General features: G+C 46.9%; 1 protein-coding gene across 1 annotated transcript; it reads left to right on the top strand.

The window, feature by feature from the left end:
* Positions 1-273: 273 nt before the first annotated feature.
* On the top strand, positions 274-17,632 carry LOC149365398 (uncharacterized). Its single transcript, XM_089542241.1, has 5 exons — positions 274-357; positions 7,770-7,955; positions 11,504-11,655; positions 15,571-15,663; positions 17,480-17,632. Exons 2-5 carry the CDS (start codon positions 7,814-7,816, stop codon positions 17,630-17,632), a joined length of 540 nt encoding a protein of 179 aa, XP_089398367.1. The 5' UTR covers positions 274-357; positions 7,770-7,813.
* The last annotated feature ends 228 nt before the right edge of the window (positions 17,633-17,860 follow it).

Consider the following 17,860-nt stretch of genomic DNA (forward strand, 5'->3'; position numbering starts at 1 on the left):
CAAAACAAGCCTGTCATTTTTCTCTGCCTCGAAATCTGCTTTTACCGAGTTAAGTCGCAAAGGCAGAACAGTTTAATTTGTTATATATCATTCCATACGTTCTGAATTAGGTACAACGGCAAGTACACTATAGGTACAAAACTGGTGGCGGTCTCTCTTTTTTTTTCATTTAATGTGGTTTTGTCTCTATTGTACGGTGTAGGCGAAGCTTATAACGCCGTCGACGGCAGGCATGCTAAAGCGGCTCCGCTGTATTCGCCTCTCACACAGGGCAAACTGGCGAGGAAGAGGAGACGGAGTACACATACGTAGGATCCACTTCCGGCTTCTGTACTGATGACTGGAAGTACAGTGAAGGTAACATTTAAATACCGACAGTCAAAACTTAAGCTTTCTGTATTTCTAAAGCGCAACCTATGAGTAAAATAGGAAAGCTTTTTTCGCATGTTAGGTACGTCACTAACTGGAGTCACAGTAGGCGTAGTTATCGTAGTTTTCATAGATATCGTAGCCAGTTCTCTAATTTGATAAAAAAATTTATTTTAATGGACTGCTCAAATATTTCGCCTCCAGCCGCCGTTTTGGTTCAGTGGCTAAGGCGCTCGGCTGCTGACCCGAAAGACGCGGGCTCGATCCCAGCCGCGGAGGTCGAATTTCGACAGAGGTGAAATTCTAGAGGCCCGTCTACTGAGATGTCAGCGCACGTTAAAGAACCTCCAAAATTCTTAACTCGAACCCCTTAGTTAATGACGCTGGCAGTGCGGTCATGACCGGTGCCCCCATTGTGACGTTGATGTTGATACAGCATTTCGTCTGCCAATGGCTTGCAGCAATAGATGAAGCTGAAGTCGCACAAGAAAGGAAGGGAAAACTTTATTTTACTCTAGTCCGTTTTCCTGCGGTTTGGGGGCATCTTCAGAGACGTTTTCTCCTTGATTCTGTCCCCAGGAGTCTCCTCTGTCGAAGTCGTCCGCCTCTAATCAATGGTCGGTTGCCCTCAGTCCAGGGCTCCGCTGGCCACTGCCGCCCGTTGAGCTCGCTGTACCAGACCTTGTTGGTCTTCACAGTGGTCGCTGGACAGCAGAGTCTCCCATTGCTCCGCACTCGGGTTTTGTATTTTGGGGACCACGTCTATGTTTTGGCAGGCCCATGTGATGTGATAGAGAGTAGTTTTTTCGTCGCACCAGGGACATTTGTCCGCGTATATCGTAAGGTGCATTTTGTTTAGTATGTGTAGGTTTGGGAAACAGCCTGTTTGTAATTGTCTCCAAGTGACAGCTTCCTCTCTGCTGAGAGATTTGTGCGGTGGGGGATATTTATTTATTTATTTCATTTATTTATTTCACAATACTGCAGGCCACTGCTTGGCCCAAGCAGGAGTGAACTTACATCGTTACATAACAAAAAAGAATAAAATTATTCAATATTAGCAGCACACGGATATCAAAAGAATAAAACCAAAATAATAAGCTTATACAATGTTAGCAGCGCATCGCATTCTTCTGCCTCTATTTTTCTAGTATAGCCGGGTATTCCCTGGGTGCTGGCGCGAGTTCCGCGGGCTCGTCGGATGCTCGGAAAGTAATGTATCCTCGAGCTATCCTGTCGGCCTCTTGATTCCCTGCCACCCCCGTGCGCCCCGGTACCCACACAATTTTGTGTGGGATCTTGTCGTTTTTTTTCTTCCTGGTTTTTATTTCTGTCGCTCGCTGCGAGAAGTATACGGATGGCGTGACGACCTATTCTGCCAAATTGTAAATTGTAAATTGGTTTTTGAGGAAAGGAAATGGCGCAGTAACTGTCTCACATATCTCGGCGGACACCTGAACCGCGCTGTAAGGGAAGGGAGGAAGATGGGAGCGAAAGAAGAAAGAGAGAAAGAGGTGCCGTAGTGGAGGTCTTCGGATAATTTCGACCACCTGGGGATCTTTAACGTGCACTGACATCGCACAGCACACGGGCGCCTCTTGCGTTTCGCCTCCATCGAAACGCGGCCGCCGCGGTCGGGTTCGAACCCGGGTACTCCGGCTCGGTAGACGAGCGCCTTATCACTGAGCCACCGACCTATTCTGCCATTCATGTAATTTCGGAAGGCTGTTTCGGCAGGCTGTTTGAGAGTCCGTGAGTATTGTTAGTGACCGCCCGGTTCTATAGCCCTCCGCCACCGCTAGAGCAACGGCGACTTCCTCGGTCTCTGCAGCTGTGCAGCCTCGGAGAGACGCGCTGGTCATTTCGCGTAAAGACGAATCGACCACCGCCGCCACAGCGATTTTGGTGTCTCCTCCTCTCCAAGACGCGTCTATATACACGGTCGTGGCTTGAGGAGCGTATGTTTTCTCAATGAATTCGGCCCTCGCTTCTCTTCTGCCTCGATGGAGTTTGGGATCCATGTTTTTTGCTATTGGCGCTACCTTGAGGGTCTTGCGAAGCTCGTCGGGGATCGTTGCCGTCCTCGTCATTTCTCACATCTGCTCGCGGTATCCGAGCCTCTGTAGGAGCGCTCTTCCATTCGGTGCCTGCAACAGCCTGAGTTTTTGCGACTCAAGCTGCGCCTCTCGTAGCTCCTCAAAGGTGTTATGTAATCCCAGGGCCATGAGTTTTTCTGTAGACGTGTTGCGCGGAAGTCGGAGCGCTGTCTTATACGCTTTTCGTAGCAGGGCATCCGCTTGTATTTCGTTTTTGTTGAGGCACTGGTAAGGTAGGCTGTACGTGATTCGACTAAATACAAGGCTTCTGGCTAGTTTTAGTGTGTCCTCTTCACGCATGCCATGTCGCCTGTTGGTGATGCGGGTGATCATGCGTGCGACTTGTAGCGTTGTTGCTTTCAGCAGTGTAAAAGTGTCAGTACTGCGCTGGTTGGATTGAACCGACATGCCTAAAATTCTTATTGTTGTCTTTTCGGGTATGGGCGTCCCTTCTAGGTAGACGTTGAGTTTTAGGTCCTCGATGGTTGTGACGGTCCGGTTTTGCTTGCCTCTCCAGAGTCTCAGCAGTTCCGATTTCTTGGTCGAGCATGCGAGTCCTCTTTCTGCGAGGTATTGCTCAACACAAAAGGCCGCTTGCTGTAGCCTTTCTTCCTTCTCTCCGAGACAGCCTGTGTTTGTCCAGACTGTTATATCGTTAGCATACATGGCATGCCTGATGCACAAAAAAAAAGCCAGATACAGCTGTTGCTATCGCTATAAAATTTCGCTAGTAAACTGCCTGCGTCAAGGCCGAATTTACATGCTGATCTTGGACGCTACGCTACAACGCCAGATGCTTCAAAAGTGCGCAACTTGTCCTTATCGGTGCGGGCATCGCGAGTTTCCGTCAAATGTACGGCAGAATTCGAACTTTCAATATTCCAGTCATAAAGGTGAATTATTATGGCGCGAGCGCAGCTTTGGACAAAGACCAGCATGGCACAAAATATGTTTCGTACACGGAACTGAAATGCTTCAAAAATTGATCTTACCAGCCGAGCACCAGGCCAGGGCAAAGGTTCTACCCAACGTGTCACCGGTGGGTACACGCCTGCACTAGGGATACCCTTCACGAAGTTCGAAGTTTCGACTTCTCTGCTGCTTGTAGTAGTGTGTCATTAGGCTCACGTGTTCTTGACGAGAGAAGGTGTTTCAGAGCCGCTTTAATTAAACGATAACTCGCGAAGCTCGGGAGATGCGCTACATACAATGGTACCAACTGGGAACAACTCCATACAATTATTTTTCTTCGTGAAAATCTATCCTCTGCCCCTATCTCACGTCTTGACATTTGTTAGGCAGCAAAATACGCTTTCATCGGCGGGGAGAAAAATATTCCCGCCAGACGATTGAATGTGGTGACGTCATTATGGGAAAGAACGCTTCGCCGCCGCTTTGAAGTGAATGGTGGTGTAAGTAGCATCTAAGAACCGTGAGAAAAGAAAGATGGTACGCAAGCATTTTACTGCCCACCGTACACGGTCTATTCTGACTCCCAAGCTGCTGTACGCCGCATATAAAATGCCACCCTAGCTCCTTAACTCCATCAGTTGGTCGAACTAGCGATCTCCGCACTGCAGCCTTCCGCCGTTTTCCTCCGCTGTGTCCCGTGCTCCGCACCATAAAGGAGGTCTACCTCGAGCTCCGTCTCGACAAGCAACTCTACCCTCCGTCATATTCCTCACTCACCGGGCCGGAGGCTCGCCTGGTTCGGCACATCCGAATGAATGCATTCATCAGCCCCTCCCGCCTCTTTCCCTATCGCTATCGATTCCACCCATACAGCCCCAAGTGCCCCCCTACCTATGTGGGCTTATAACATTGCCTTTTCAACTGTCCGGCCGCTTAGTAGTGGGGTTCCTGTCCCGCCCTTTCCCATTCCAATGCCACCTGGCTCGCCTGGTCTGGCGGTGAAGACGAAAAAAACAGCGCGTACTGATCGGCTAGGTGGTCGATACGCTCGACCTGTTAATTCATCATTTTCATCAGCCTGACTACACCCACTGCAGGGCAAAGGCCCATGTCTCTCCAGTTAACCCTATCTCTCCAGTTAGCCATCGTATCCCCGCAAACTTCCGAATCGCATCCGCCCAGCTAATGTTCTGCCGGCCCCTGCTACGCTTGCCTTCTCTTGGAATCCACTTCATTATCCTTAAGGATCAGCGGTTAAGGATCAGCGCTGGGCCTTGTGTAGCCCAGGTTGCTCTTCCCGCGCGGCTTTTAAACTGCCCGCTGCCATGGTGGGCAGGTTGTGATGACGTCGCGAGGTCACGTGACCTAGGTGGCCCACCTCCCTCCTGGGTTGCTCTCTGGGGACCACCTGCCAGACCCATGCTGGTGACTTTTTTTCGCTCATAACGCCGACGCCCACAACGCCGACACAGGATTTTCTGGACAACCGGTCCATACGCTGTAAAGTTAATATATGAAGTACAGAAGAACTGCAGATTGGGCTAGTTGGTGTCGATTCATAGTGGTGGTTCAACAGCGCAAACACACAAAGACCAAGAAGGAGACAAGACACACAGAGCGCTGAACTTACCACTGATTTATTATTAGGAAGAAGCATGTCATAATATACACACACGAAAACAACACACATGAAAAAACAGCGCACATGCGCAATGTCAACAATCTCATAGTACTAAAAAAGGTAAAAACCGCTTTAAAAGCACGTGTGTCTCCACAGAAGCACTAACCACTGTGTAGCATTTTCATTTCCCTTACAGATAATGTTACAGATGGCTTGTACTTCTACTATACAACCGAAATCAGACGTTGATGGCAACACCTATATTTCACTTTTTCGTTTTTTCTGGCTTATGGAAGACTTTGTTTTTTTCGACAAGAGTGGTCTCTGTGATTATAACGCGGTATCGACAGAGGCCAACGTTTGTTTGCCCGTAGCTTCCCTTTAATGCCTTAAGCTTGCGTGCAAAGGCCTGTCCATTGGACAAATGCAAAAGTAAAAGACTGGCATGATTATTATTTTTATAAGGACCCCAAATAGATAACGCAGGGGGCGGCAGTAACTTAGGTGGATGGATGAGATTAAAAAGTTTGCACGAACATGGTGGCTGCAGCTGGCAAAGCACAGGTTTAATTTGAGATACATTGGAGATGCATTTGCCTTGCAGTCGACGCATCAGGTTTATGATGATGAGGATAATGAATTAAACTGAGGCCGGACAAATGTAAGATATAAGCTGGCGCTTCTAGAGGGGATTATGCGAATTGTCGGTTCCTGCGAAGGTAACAAGAGATGGTTCCTTTCGTTGATGACACGAATTTCGTAAGATACGAGATTTTTATGTGACATTCCTAGGAAAACCACACCGAGATATATGTATAAGACATAACACATGCTACGTTTGAGTTGCTTGTTGGTACGCAGTCAGCGATGTAAGAGTAGTGCTTCGTTAATCTTTATTAACAAAACATCATTAGTAACAAAACGCGGTGTAGCAACGTCTCTACCGCGTCTATAGCAACGTATAGCTCTTAGATAACATCTGTTAAAGCATGTAAATATATCGGGGGAACCTTTTAGTGCAGTCCTGTTGAGTAATCTTATAGGCTTCCTCAATATATTGCCTGGAAATAAACAACTGAAATGGAAATTCATTTGATTTGAGTCTACAAGGCTGCGATACATTCCAAGGCAGCCTGTAGAATAGCGTCTTGAGGTGTAAACAGTGGTCCGATAAATGGCGTGATCATCTGTCAGTAAGTGGATTTTAGAAGAGGTATTCAGTGAATAATTATTCAAGTAAATGAGAACGGCAAAAAACCCAGCGCCGTGACTTGTGATACACCATAGAAGTTCGGGTGCGGGGACGAGGATTGTTAAGCTATACAAACTTGCCACCCGTTTGGAGGATAAGATCATGTGACATACATGACACGCACTCGAAATAATGTTATGAACGAACTTTGCGACATGCCTGAATGGTACGCCTGTCAAAAAGCGCTAGCCCTTCGTCAGCATAGCATGCATGGAACGAAGCCTTGTACTATCGGAGACTTGCTTCCCTCCCCTTCTCCAAGTTCTTTTTTCTTTCTTTCTTTCTTTCTTTCTTTCTTTCTTTCTTTCTTTCTTTCTTTCTTTCCTTCTTTCTTTCTTTCTTTCTTTCCTTCTTTCTTTCTTTCTTTCTTTCTTTCCTTCTTTCTTTCTTTCTTTCTCCCTTTCTTTCTTTCCTTCTTTCTTTCTTCCTCTTTGCTTCTCTCTTTCTTTCCCTTCTCACTTCATTTCCTGCTTCTTTCTTTTTTCTTTCTTTCTTTCTTTCCATCTTTCCTTCTTTCCTTATTTTTTTTCCTTCCTTCCTTTCTTTCCTCTTTCCTCTCTGCCTTTCTTTCCTCGTTTCTTTCGTTCTTTCTTATATACACAATGTACAGAAAATACTCAAAAATTGTTTAGACCCTTAGCCAGAGGGCTAGTGTCGTGTCCAATACACACTGTTTTATCAGGGTAAGCAGATAAACAGTAGCGGTTCATAAAAGACGAGATAATAATAAACGAAACAGCAATGACTCACACAGGTTTTACACTGTTCTAGGAGGATGTCTTAAAGGAGGCTAGAAAATTACGTTCAATTTTTAAGTCATTAGGTTCCGAACCGTCACTATGGCGTCCTTTATGGCGTCCCTTAGTCGCTTTGGGACGTTAAGCACCCATAAACTATAAATCGTACCGCAATCAGTGATGGCAGTGCCACACCTGCCGATGCACTCCTGATGTCCAGACATCAGGAGTGATTAGGGTCCGTCTCTTGATCCCTAGAGCGCGGCTTCTTCCGGACCTTCCCTTATATATCGAAGGCGAACTTGCGTTCTCAACTGTCCCTAGTTTTGGCGTCACGATATTTGCGACAGGGCTCCACGACTCGGCTTAGAAGCAAACCACCTTGGCTATATATTTTTCGCAATGATGTACGTACGTAATGTCGCTTGTTGACGCAGGTGACAGCCGCAACGTGGGAAACCTTGCACTCCGGTGATCGTGGGATTATTTTCCGTTTCGAAAATGCGCGTGGTGTTAGGAATTCAGGAAACAAAATTGATAGTATTATTGGTGGCAAAATCTCCGTGCATGCCTCACTGTTTTGGGGAATAATTAGTGCGTCTGATAGTCGAATTAAGAAATAGCCCAATAACGATATGAAGGCCGCTAAGTTCATCTGGAACAGACATCGCTGCTATGTGTAGCACGCTCTCAGAGCGAAAAAAAAAACTGCAAGTTCAGAATGCAGAGAGTTGTGTGAATGCCTCACAGGATTAAACACGTTAAATCGCCCTTTCACGCAGATGCTCCGGGTCCATGGCTAAATAAGAAATGCACTCCGCAGAATATGTGCCAAATATTAGGCCCAAAATCATCTCCCATCCACGTCAGGACCACGCTTCCCGATCCCGCCGCTGGTGAGGACATGGAGTTGAAGACTGCCTACGGTGCGGAGTTGAAGCACATCAACGTCACATTCAACAAATTCTGTAAGTGTCCGCTGGCAGCGCCCCCGTGCTGTTCGAATAAAAAGTGGCGCCATGAATCGGCGCCGTTGCTTTAAAGGCCGGAATACATGGAGCGTTTTTACCGCGGCGAGTCGTCGATTTTCGCCCGATGGCGCAGATTTGACGCCCGGCTTCGAGAAAAACGCCCGCCGCCGCCGATCAGGACCGGCTAGATTTTGATGCGCGGCGTCCTGTGTGACCGGAAGCGGCGGCTGATGCGAGCCAATAGCAGCGCAGAGAGCCCGCTCTTCCGGTCCTCTGCCATCCGCCACCAACATGGCCGACATGCCCGTCGAGCTACACATTGTTTTTGCCACGGAAATGTTATTGTCCTAAAAATAAACGCTTCATCAGACTTGAAATGTCGCTTTATTTGGAGAACACGGATCGGAATGCCTGCGCTCCCTCCCTGAAGCGAATGTGTCGAAGACAACCGCAGCCGCTGGTGTCCGCAGCAGAGCGGGCGTCCAAAGGTACGCGACGGCATGCATTCGAGCACTCAAATCTTTATAGATACTTAAGCGCGCGAGCTAAAATTTGTACAATGGTGTCGAAGTGAAACTTTCCTGATTTTTAACATAATGGTCAACGTCGCCGTTCTCACAGGCCTCCTTGCGCAGGGGTGTTTGCCACTTCCTGATCACATTTGCTTTCGCGTCGAGGGATACGCGGCGGCGCGCCGCCGCTTCAACGCTCCTTGTATCTCCAGCCGGGCGTCGCGCCGCCGCGACGTTTTCTGCCGCGCGAATGTCGTCGAAAAAAACGTCGCAATTATCCCGGCCTTCAGGGAAAAATTGCCGTCGGTTGCGTTGTGCAGCGCGACAAGATCTTACACCTCTAAATATATGGCAAGCAGGTGCACGCGCTGCGGATACACCCACAGCATGCCTGGTAAACGTGATAACACCATCATACCCTACAAGACAGAAGTTAACAAGACAGATCTTGTTCAGAACTGTCTTGTAGGGTATGATGGTGTTATCACGTTTACCAGGCATGCTGTGGGTGTATCCACCATCATACCCTACAAGACAGTTCTTAACAAGATCTGTCTTGTTAAGATCTGTCTTGTAGGGTATGATGGTGTTATCACGTTTATCAGGCATGCTTTGAGTGTATCCACCGTCATACCCTACAAGACAGTTCTTAACAAGATCTGTCTTCTTAAGATCTGTCTTGTAGGGTATGATGGGGTGGATACACCCAAAGGATGCCTGGTAAACGCGATAACACCATCATACCCTACAAGACAGTTCTTAACAAGATCTGTCTTGTTAAGATCTGTCTTGTAGGGTATGATGGTGTTATCACGTTTACCAGGCATGCTTTGGGTGTATCCACCATCATACCCTACAAGACAGTTCTTAACAAGATCGGTCTTGTAGGGTATGATGGTGTTATCACGTTTACCAGGCATGCTGTGGGTGTATCCACCATCATACCCTACAATTGAGTTCTTAACAAGATCTGTCTTGTAGGGTATGATGGTGTTATCACGTTTACCAGGCATGCTGTGGGTGTATCCACCATCATACCCTACAAGACAGTTCTTAACAAGATCTGTGTTGTTGAGATCTGTCTTGTAGGGTATGATGGTGTTATCACGTTTACCAGGCATGCTGTGGGTGTATCCACCATCATACCCTACAAGACAGTTCTTAACATGATCTGTCTTGTTAAGATCTGTCTTGTAGGGTATGATGGTGTTATCACGTTTACCAGGCATGCTTTGGGTGTATCCACCATCATACCCTACAAGACAGTTCTTAACAAGATCGGCCTTGTAGGGTATGATGGTGTTATCACGTTTACCAGGCATGCTGTGGGTGTATCCACCATCATATTTATTTTTGAAACAGCGCAACAAAGACGGGACGTGGAAACTGAGGGGTAAAGACAAACAGGCGCGTCCCACGTCCCGTCTTTGTTGCGCTGTTTCAAAAATGAATACGTACCAACTTGCCCAAATTTCTGCGTTACTCCACCATCATACCCTACAAGACAGTTCTTAACAAGATCTGTCTTGTAGGGTATGATGGTGTTATCACGTTTACCAGGCATGCTGTGGGTGTATCCACCATCATATCCTACAAGACAGTTCTTAACAAGATCTGTGTTGTTGAGATCTGTCTTGTAGGGTATGATGGTGTTATCGCGTTTACCAGGCATGCTGTGGGTATATCCGCAGCGGGCGCACATGCTTGTCTTATATTTAGAGTTGCCAACTTCCGAATAAACTAGTTAGTTTGCGCTCGTCCTGTCGTGTCCTCTGTCTTCGTGTTCTCTTTTTTTGCGCATAACCTTTCTTGGCATTGAAGCACATTCTTTGGACTTGGTTAGTTGGAGGCCTTGTGTGTCTTGAGATTAACACAAAATAAAAATAATTGAATAACAAGAAATAGAAGATTTAAGAATGAAAATAAGTATAAATAAAGAAATCAGCCGCCGCGGTGGCACAGTGGTTATGGTGCCCGGCTGCTGACCCGAAAGACGCGAGTACGCACGTGGCGGCTGCATTTCGATGGAGGCGTAATGCGGCCGCAGAGGCCCGCGTGTTGTGCGATGTCAGGTCACATAACCACCAGGGGGGGGGGGGGGGGGGGCGGAATTTGATCTCCGCCCCTACGGCGCCCATTATAGCCTGAGTCCCTTTGCAATGTTAAATGGGACGTTAAAACCGGACATTAAAACCAATGCAAACCAAATGAATAAGTGTCCGCGTTTGCGAAGTGATAGACAAAGAGGACACCAGGCCGCTATCGCGTCATGCCCATAAGACGGAGCTTAAGTGTCGTCCGTTTTGTTTTTGTTTTTATGGAGAGATGCAAATTCTTATCACGAGGTCCGCGTGGACCATTAGTATTCTTATGAAACTTCTGAAGTTGACCTGAAATAAGATTTCAACGTGTCGTAGCTATACTGGACGTGCAAATAAACGATTCGTGAAATCGACCATTTGTCATTGGTGTGAGTGAATTCGGTTAGTAAACATAAATTGGTCACATAATCGAAGCCGCAATGTTTGCGCATAGTCCTACTCATTAATCGCTACGATCACCTGTTTTTTTTTCGCCTATGGGCTGAACCATCGGTGCACGTTAGAGTACGCCAAGTAGTCGCTGCAAACTTAGTGTCCTCCTCTACGGTGCGCCTCATAGCCCAAAGTGCCGCCGCGGTGGCTCAGCGGTTATGGTGCTCGGCTGCTGACCCAAAAGACGCGGGTTCGATCCCGGCCGCGGCGGCTAGAATTTCTTTGGAGGAGAAAAGCTAGAGGCCCGTGTACTGTGCGATGTCAGTGGACGTTAAAGAACCCCAGGTGGTCGAAATTTCCGGAGCCCTCCACTACGGCGTCTCTCATAGCCTTAGTCGCTTTGGGAGGTTAAACCCCATAAACCAAACCAAACCATCATAGCCCAAAGTGCCTTATTTCTGGCTACTGAAAATTTAATTCTCTAGTAATCGTTAATAGCTGCGTATATCGACGGCCTCAGGGTATCTGATGTTTCATCTTTCTTTTCTTCAAACTGCAGTGTACATGACGATTAGAGATGCAACACCGCCCACCCTACAGCTCGGCGCAGTGACATACTTCCTGAGGGAAGTGCACTTACGGTTTGAAACCGGCGGCCATGAAGGATCTGAGCACGTTTTGACGCCTTTTGAAGTGTCGACTCCCTTGGAGGTGCGTCCGTCTCCTCGGCAACATGTTGATAGCTTATTACTTGCGGGACTGCAGGTAATATGTCACGTGAAGCGCGAGTCAGTTTCCCGTATTAGGCCTTCTTTCGCGAGTCCCACGCTTTATACGCCGGCTGCCACTGACTTTACATCCTTGGCGTTAAGTCCTTAAATGACCATGGACACCTGATTTTAGCTGCATGTTTTCTTCTTTCAAATCACTGCTAAGAGAGCGATCACAAGGCCTAGTTGGTGGTTAATCGTCTGGGAACCACGCTGGACTTGGACAAGGGACACCACAAAGACGACGACAGACGAAACGTTAGACAATACACGGTTAACCACATGATATTCGCGTACAAACAATAATTAATAATTGATTTCTTTTTTCGCACTATTTCGGTTTCATGAACCAAACGATGACTGTTAGGCGTTGGCAGCGCTTAGGTCATTGACGCACAAAAATAGTGCCATAAAATTATAGATACATACTTCTAGTTCACAATAACGTTTAAACCATTTGAATGACAGCAAACAACGTATCAGCGGTTGCGTGTTTCACGTGACCTAAACACGCCTCACGCGTCACAGCAATCGTTCAGCTGATGAAACAGAAACCGAAACGGCACCCAAAATACAGTTCTAAATTACATATAGCTGTCGTAGACGAATACCACGTGGAGAGCCATGTACTCTAATATCTAACCCAACCTTTGAAAGAAGAAAATGCATACCAAAAATAAGTGTTTTGAGCAGATTTTGCGCAAAACAATTGGGCATAAGGTAGAAAAACACACAAGAGATATTGCGCTCGTCTGGGCAAGTTCTCTCTTTAAATGTTTCACCGACTTGCCCAACAGTCTGCGTTACTAAAATTCTTCTATAGAGTTGCATACTTGGTCTTCAGTTATATTACAGGCCATGACCGAAAATTCCCTCGGTTGTACCGAAAATTCCCCATTTCAGCCTTCCCTACTACAGCTGCTGCACTCTATGAATATGGAAAAAGAACATCGTCATCCGTCTGAATACACCTACTGCAGGCAAAAGGCCTATCCCATGTTTCTCCAATTAACCCTCTTCTTTGTCAGCGGCAGCCACCGAATCCCCTACAAACTTCTCAATCTCATCCGCCCACCTAACTTTTTGCCGCACCATGCTAGCTTGCCCTCTGGGTATCCGCTCCGTTACCCTTAAGGACCAGCAGTTATCTTGCCTTCACATTACATGCGCTGCCCAATCCCATTTCTTCCTCTTGATTTCGACTTGTATGTCATTAACCCGCTTTTGTTCCCTCCCCCACTGTGCCCTCTCCTGGTCTCTTAACATTAAATCTATCATTTTCTTTTCCGTAGCTAACTGCGTTTTCCTAAACCGAAGCTAAACTATTTTCGTTAGCCTCCACGTTTCTGCTCCATAGGTGGGGACCGGTAAGGTACAGCTGTTGTATACTTTCCCTTGTGGGATATCGGTAAACTACCATTCATTATCTAAAAGAAACTGCCATATGCGCTCCACCCTATTCTTATTCTTCTAGTTATTTTCCTGTCATTATCGGGATCAGCGGCCACTGTCTGCCCTAAGTAGACGTATTCTCTTACCATTTCCAGCACCTTGATAGCAATTGTGAACTGCCGTTATTTTCTGAGACTGTTGAACATTACTTTTATTTCCTAGATGTTAATTTTTAGACCCACTGTTCCGCTCTGCCTGTCTAACTCATTGATAATGCTTTTCAGTTCGTCTCGTGGGTGACTTAGCCAGGCAATGTCATCAGCAAATCGCGGATTACTTAGGTATTATTCATGAACCCTTACCTCCGGCTGCTCCCAATCCAGGCCTCTGAATACATTTTGTAAACAGGCGGTGAATTAGCCAGATCGTGACTCTCTGCCTGACACCTCTCTTTGTCTGAATTATATTACTGACTTTATAGAGGACTATGGTAGCTGTACAGTCGTTGTAGATATCTTACAGTATTTTCACTTAACTCTTCTACACCCTGATTTCGCAATGCCTCCATGACAGCTGAGGTTTCCAATGAGTCATATGCTTTCTCGTAATCAATGAAGGCTATATATAGGGGTTGGTTATATTCTGCACATTTCTCTATCACCTGACTGGTAGCTTGAATATAGTCTATTTTCGTGTATCCTTTACAAAAGCCTCCTAGATCATTCGATTGACTGAAGAATATAGGTTGTTGTGAGTCTATTATCGATTACCTTAGTAACTACCTTGTAGAAACGACGATCTTAATGAACGATAATCTCACAGCTATCATCACGGAGTGCGCAGTAGAAGTAGGTGGTAGGATGGTTCGACAGGATACCGGCAAGCTATCTAAGGATGCGGAACATCTGATTAAGAAACTCCAAAGCATGAAAGCGACTTACCCTAAAGACAGAATAGAACTTGGAAGAGCTATCAGAGTTAATAAATACGCCGAACGTAGCCGACTTCAGGAAGTTTAATATGTAAAGAATAGAGCATGCTCTAAGGAACGGAGGTAGCCTAAAAGCGGTGAAGATTTAACTAGGCATAGGTAAAACCCGGCTGTATGCGTAAAAGACAGAGAGGGCAATGTCATTAGCAATATGGACAAGGTAGTTTAACTGCACGAAGAGCTTTACAGAAGCTTGCACCGCAGCCAGTCTAACGGGAACGTTAATCAGAGAGACATTAGTGCACAACATCGGGACATTCCGCCAGCAACGAAAGAGGAAGTAAAGAAATCCGTAGGAGCAATGCAAAAGGGGGAAAGCACCTGGCTGCGATCAGGTAACAGCAGATCTGTTTAAGGACGGAGGGGATATTGTGCTAGAATAAGTAACCACCCTGCATACGCAATGCCTTATGACCTCGAGGGTACCAGAAGCTTGGAAGAACGCTAACGTTGTCTGCATTCATCAAAAAAAAAAAAAAAGGAGGCGTCAAGGACTTGAGAAAACTTGGGTTCTGAAAATTTCTTTGGCCTCCGTAAAAATTTTCACTTAGCCAAATTTTACGTTCCAGACTCCCTCAATACAGGCAAATTTTACGAAGGGAGCATCACTGTTGGCGTTAATGCCTTTGGCGTCAGCACCCTCGGCGCTGAATTCTTGGCGGCATCTGAAGTGCACTCCGTCTGCGTTGACCCAGACGTTCTGGGCGGCGCACTCTCAAGATAAAAGGAATAAAATGGATTAAGCTTCCCTCTAGCGCACAGCCTTCTATAGGCAGGGTATACTACCCACTCCGTGGAATACACTTGCATCGCTAAAAATGCTGAATACTTCTGGTTGGCAACGGAAACATACGAAGTTCTAGCAGTTATGGAGATATTAACCGAGGTTTAAACCTCCCATTGCCAACTGCATCAAGTTAATATGCTTTGCAGCGGGAATATAACTTCGTTGCCAGGAGTAAGCGTTCCGCGTATTTAGTGATATAAATCTTCGCCGAAACATGGACCGCATACCCTGGCCCTGAAAGGGAGTGCGCAAGAGGACAGATTACTCTCCATTACTTCCATAAAGGTACAGCCTTTGTCAAAGGTTTGGAGTCCAGGGGTTTTCTTTTGAGCCACACTGGGTCGTTCTTAATGGATCTCTAGCGCTCCAAATTTCCTGGACATGAGAGGATTTCTGGTACTGCCTCCTGCAATAGGTAGGACTTCCATGAACGCTCCTGGAGTCTCAATATAAAGCTTGGAAGTGAACCCCCTGGGCTCTAAACTTTTGACAAAGACTGTACATTTGTGTTTGGAATGCGCGTGAGCCCTGCTCCGAAACTCGAACGTGGTGCTTTGGAAAGAGAACGGGGGACTGGTGAGGACTGGTAATCTCTTCCCAGGGAATGCGTGAATGGGAGGTTCTGCGCAGTTCCGAAGTGTGTAACTGATCGCTGTTGTGCGGACTGACGTTTCTCTGGCATGCAGATCCAGTTCTTTCACGTTAAGGGTGCCACAACGGATTTTTTCGACAGCATCAAGGAACCCGACGGTGTGGTGGCGCTGTCTGTGCTATACAGGGTGAGTGTTGCATGTTCGACGGCCACGTATTGAGTAGGACCGTGAATATACCTCCCTCGGTACCTTTATTTCTAATACTGCAGGCCTCTTGAAGAGACCTGAGCAGATGGGCGTACTCAATGTTTACACTGAAGCAAGAGCTACATAAAAAGTACAAGGGAAGTTCAAGTGGCGGCAAAAACACGGGCCTGAGTAAATTAAAAACAGCAAGTATTTAAAATACCTAACTCGACGCAAAAAGTGTACAAATGGCTCATGAATAGGTAATAAATAAAAAGTAATAAAACACGACTGAGAATGTAAAACACGCACGTAACAAAAAAGGCGTCAAATGTGCGCGAGACAGGTTAAGGTGCACTGTAATAACAATACAAAGCACAGGTGGGCACTGGAGCTCAAGCAGTCAAGGGAAGATGATGCAAGTGCTCTTGAAAATCACGAGAAAAAAGGAAGGAAAACAAACGCTTAGATGGATTGGGCTTAATTCATTGTCAGTAATCAGAGCCCTTACCCTTTGTGCATCACTGAGAACGTTACTGTGCTCCAATGAAGGAATACTATGCAAAAGCACCGAAGTTTGGGCCAGTTGCTATTGATCCATCTTGAAAACGTAGCAGCACGAAAAAACGGGGACAAAAAAGACACAAGTGTGATAGCAACGCTTCCTTGTCTCTTCTTGATAGGGAACTGGGGTTTTTGGACCAATGCGGTTGATTGCCTCGAGATGATAGTAGCGCTGTACTTAAGCTTTGGTCTCCGTAACAAAATTCATTTGGAAGTGCAGCATACGTCCTGTCGTGTTCTGTGCGATGTCAGTGCACGTTAACGATCCCCAGGTGGTCGAAATTATTCCGAAGACCTCCACTACGGCACCTCTTTCTCTCTTTCTTCTTTCCCTCCTAGCTTCCTCCCTTCCGTTACGGTGCGGTTCAGGTGTCCGCCGATATATGTGAGACAAATACTGCGCCATTTCCTTTTCTCAAAAACCAATTTACCAATTTACTGCGTTTTCAAGATGGTCAGATGAAGGCCTCGATCTTCGTAGTGAATGTTGCTAAGGTCTGCGCATGGGTAATCAAGGCGTCCAATTTGTTTCGTTGTCAGATGGCCACATATTCAACTTGTGTATTGCTGGCACCAAAAGCTCACGTAATAATATTTAGCGGCTTTTCTGTCGTGTTTGTATGCAAACGCTCAGGCAGCAGCGCTCCTAACGCATATTTTCAACGCAAACCTTCAGCCACACTCAAAACGGGAATATGCCTCTATAGGAGTAAAATGGGATTAGTGCTGTCTTCTAGCGCCCTAGCTTATAAAAGGGAGCAGGCCAGAGATCAGCTCCCTCTTACTCCTCTTTGTCTAGAGTGCATCGAGCCGTTGAAAGTGGCGGCGACCCACCGGAGCAATACAGCAAGCAACCTTCGTCAGCGCCGGGGTGTATCCTTCTTGGTCTGCTGCCGCGGTGGCTCAGTGGCTATGGTGCTCGGCTGCTGACCCGAAAGACGCGGGTTCGATCCCGGCCGCGGCGGTTGAATTTCTTTGAAGGAGAAATTCTAGAGGCCCGTGTACTGTGCGATGTCAGTGCACGTTAAAGAACCCCTGGTGGTCGAAACTTCCGGAGCCCTCCACTACGGCGTCTCTCATAGCCTTAGTCGCTTTGGGACGTTAAACCCCATAAATCAAACCTAACCAAACCTTCTTGGACTACACTCTAAATAGAAAGGAGTAAAAACTGACAAATTAAAAGACTATTACGGGACTCGGTAATGCGAGGTTATAGCGCACCTCTTCACGCGTCACCTGCCATCGCTCGCAGGTGGCGTGTTACGCTGCTAGCCACCCTCCGGGTTCTTACAGCGGCAGCCACCTTCCAGTTGGCTTCCTCTCTGCTGCATGGACAACCGGTCATGCCGACAACGCCGACGGCGACGCGGAATGCAGAAACCGGCGTCTAAAGGCTGCGCTCTGAAACTAAGTGAGCTGTCTTCTGGCGCAGCTCCTTTTATAGAAGGGAGTGCACTAGAGGACAGATTACGCCATTTTTGCTCCCATATAGGCGCATTCGCGGTTAGAGTGTAGTTAGTGACGCCGCCGCAGAGCGGAGTCGGTTTCATGAAAATCGCCAATATACCGCGCGCATCTGCTGCAGAAGAATGACACGCCAACGGAAAGCACCCCGCCGCCACCACCCCCGGAG

Source organism: Amblyomma mixtum, chromosome 1 (assembly GCF_055824585.1).
Source record: "Amblyomma mixtum isolate Tamu chromosome 1, ASM5582458v1, whole genome shotgun sequence".
NCBI classification, from domain to species: Eukaryota; Metazoa; Arthropoda; class Arachnida; order Ixodida; family Ixodidae; genus Amblyomma; species Amblyomma mixtum.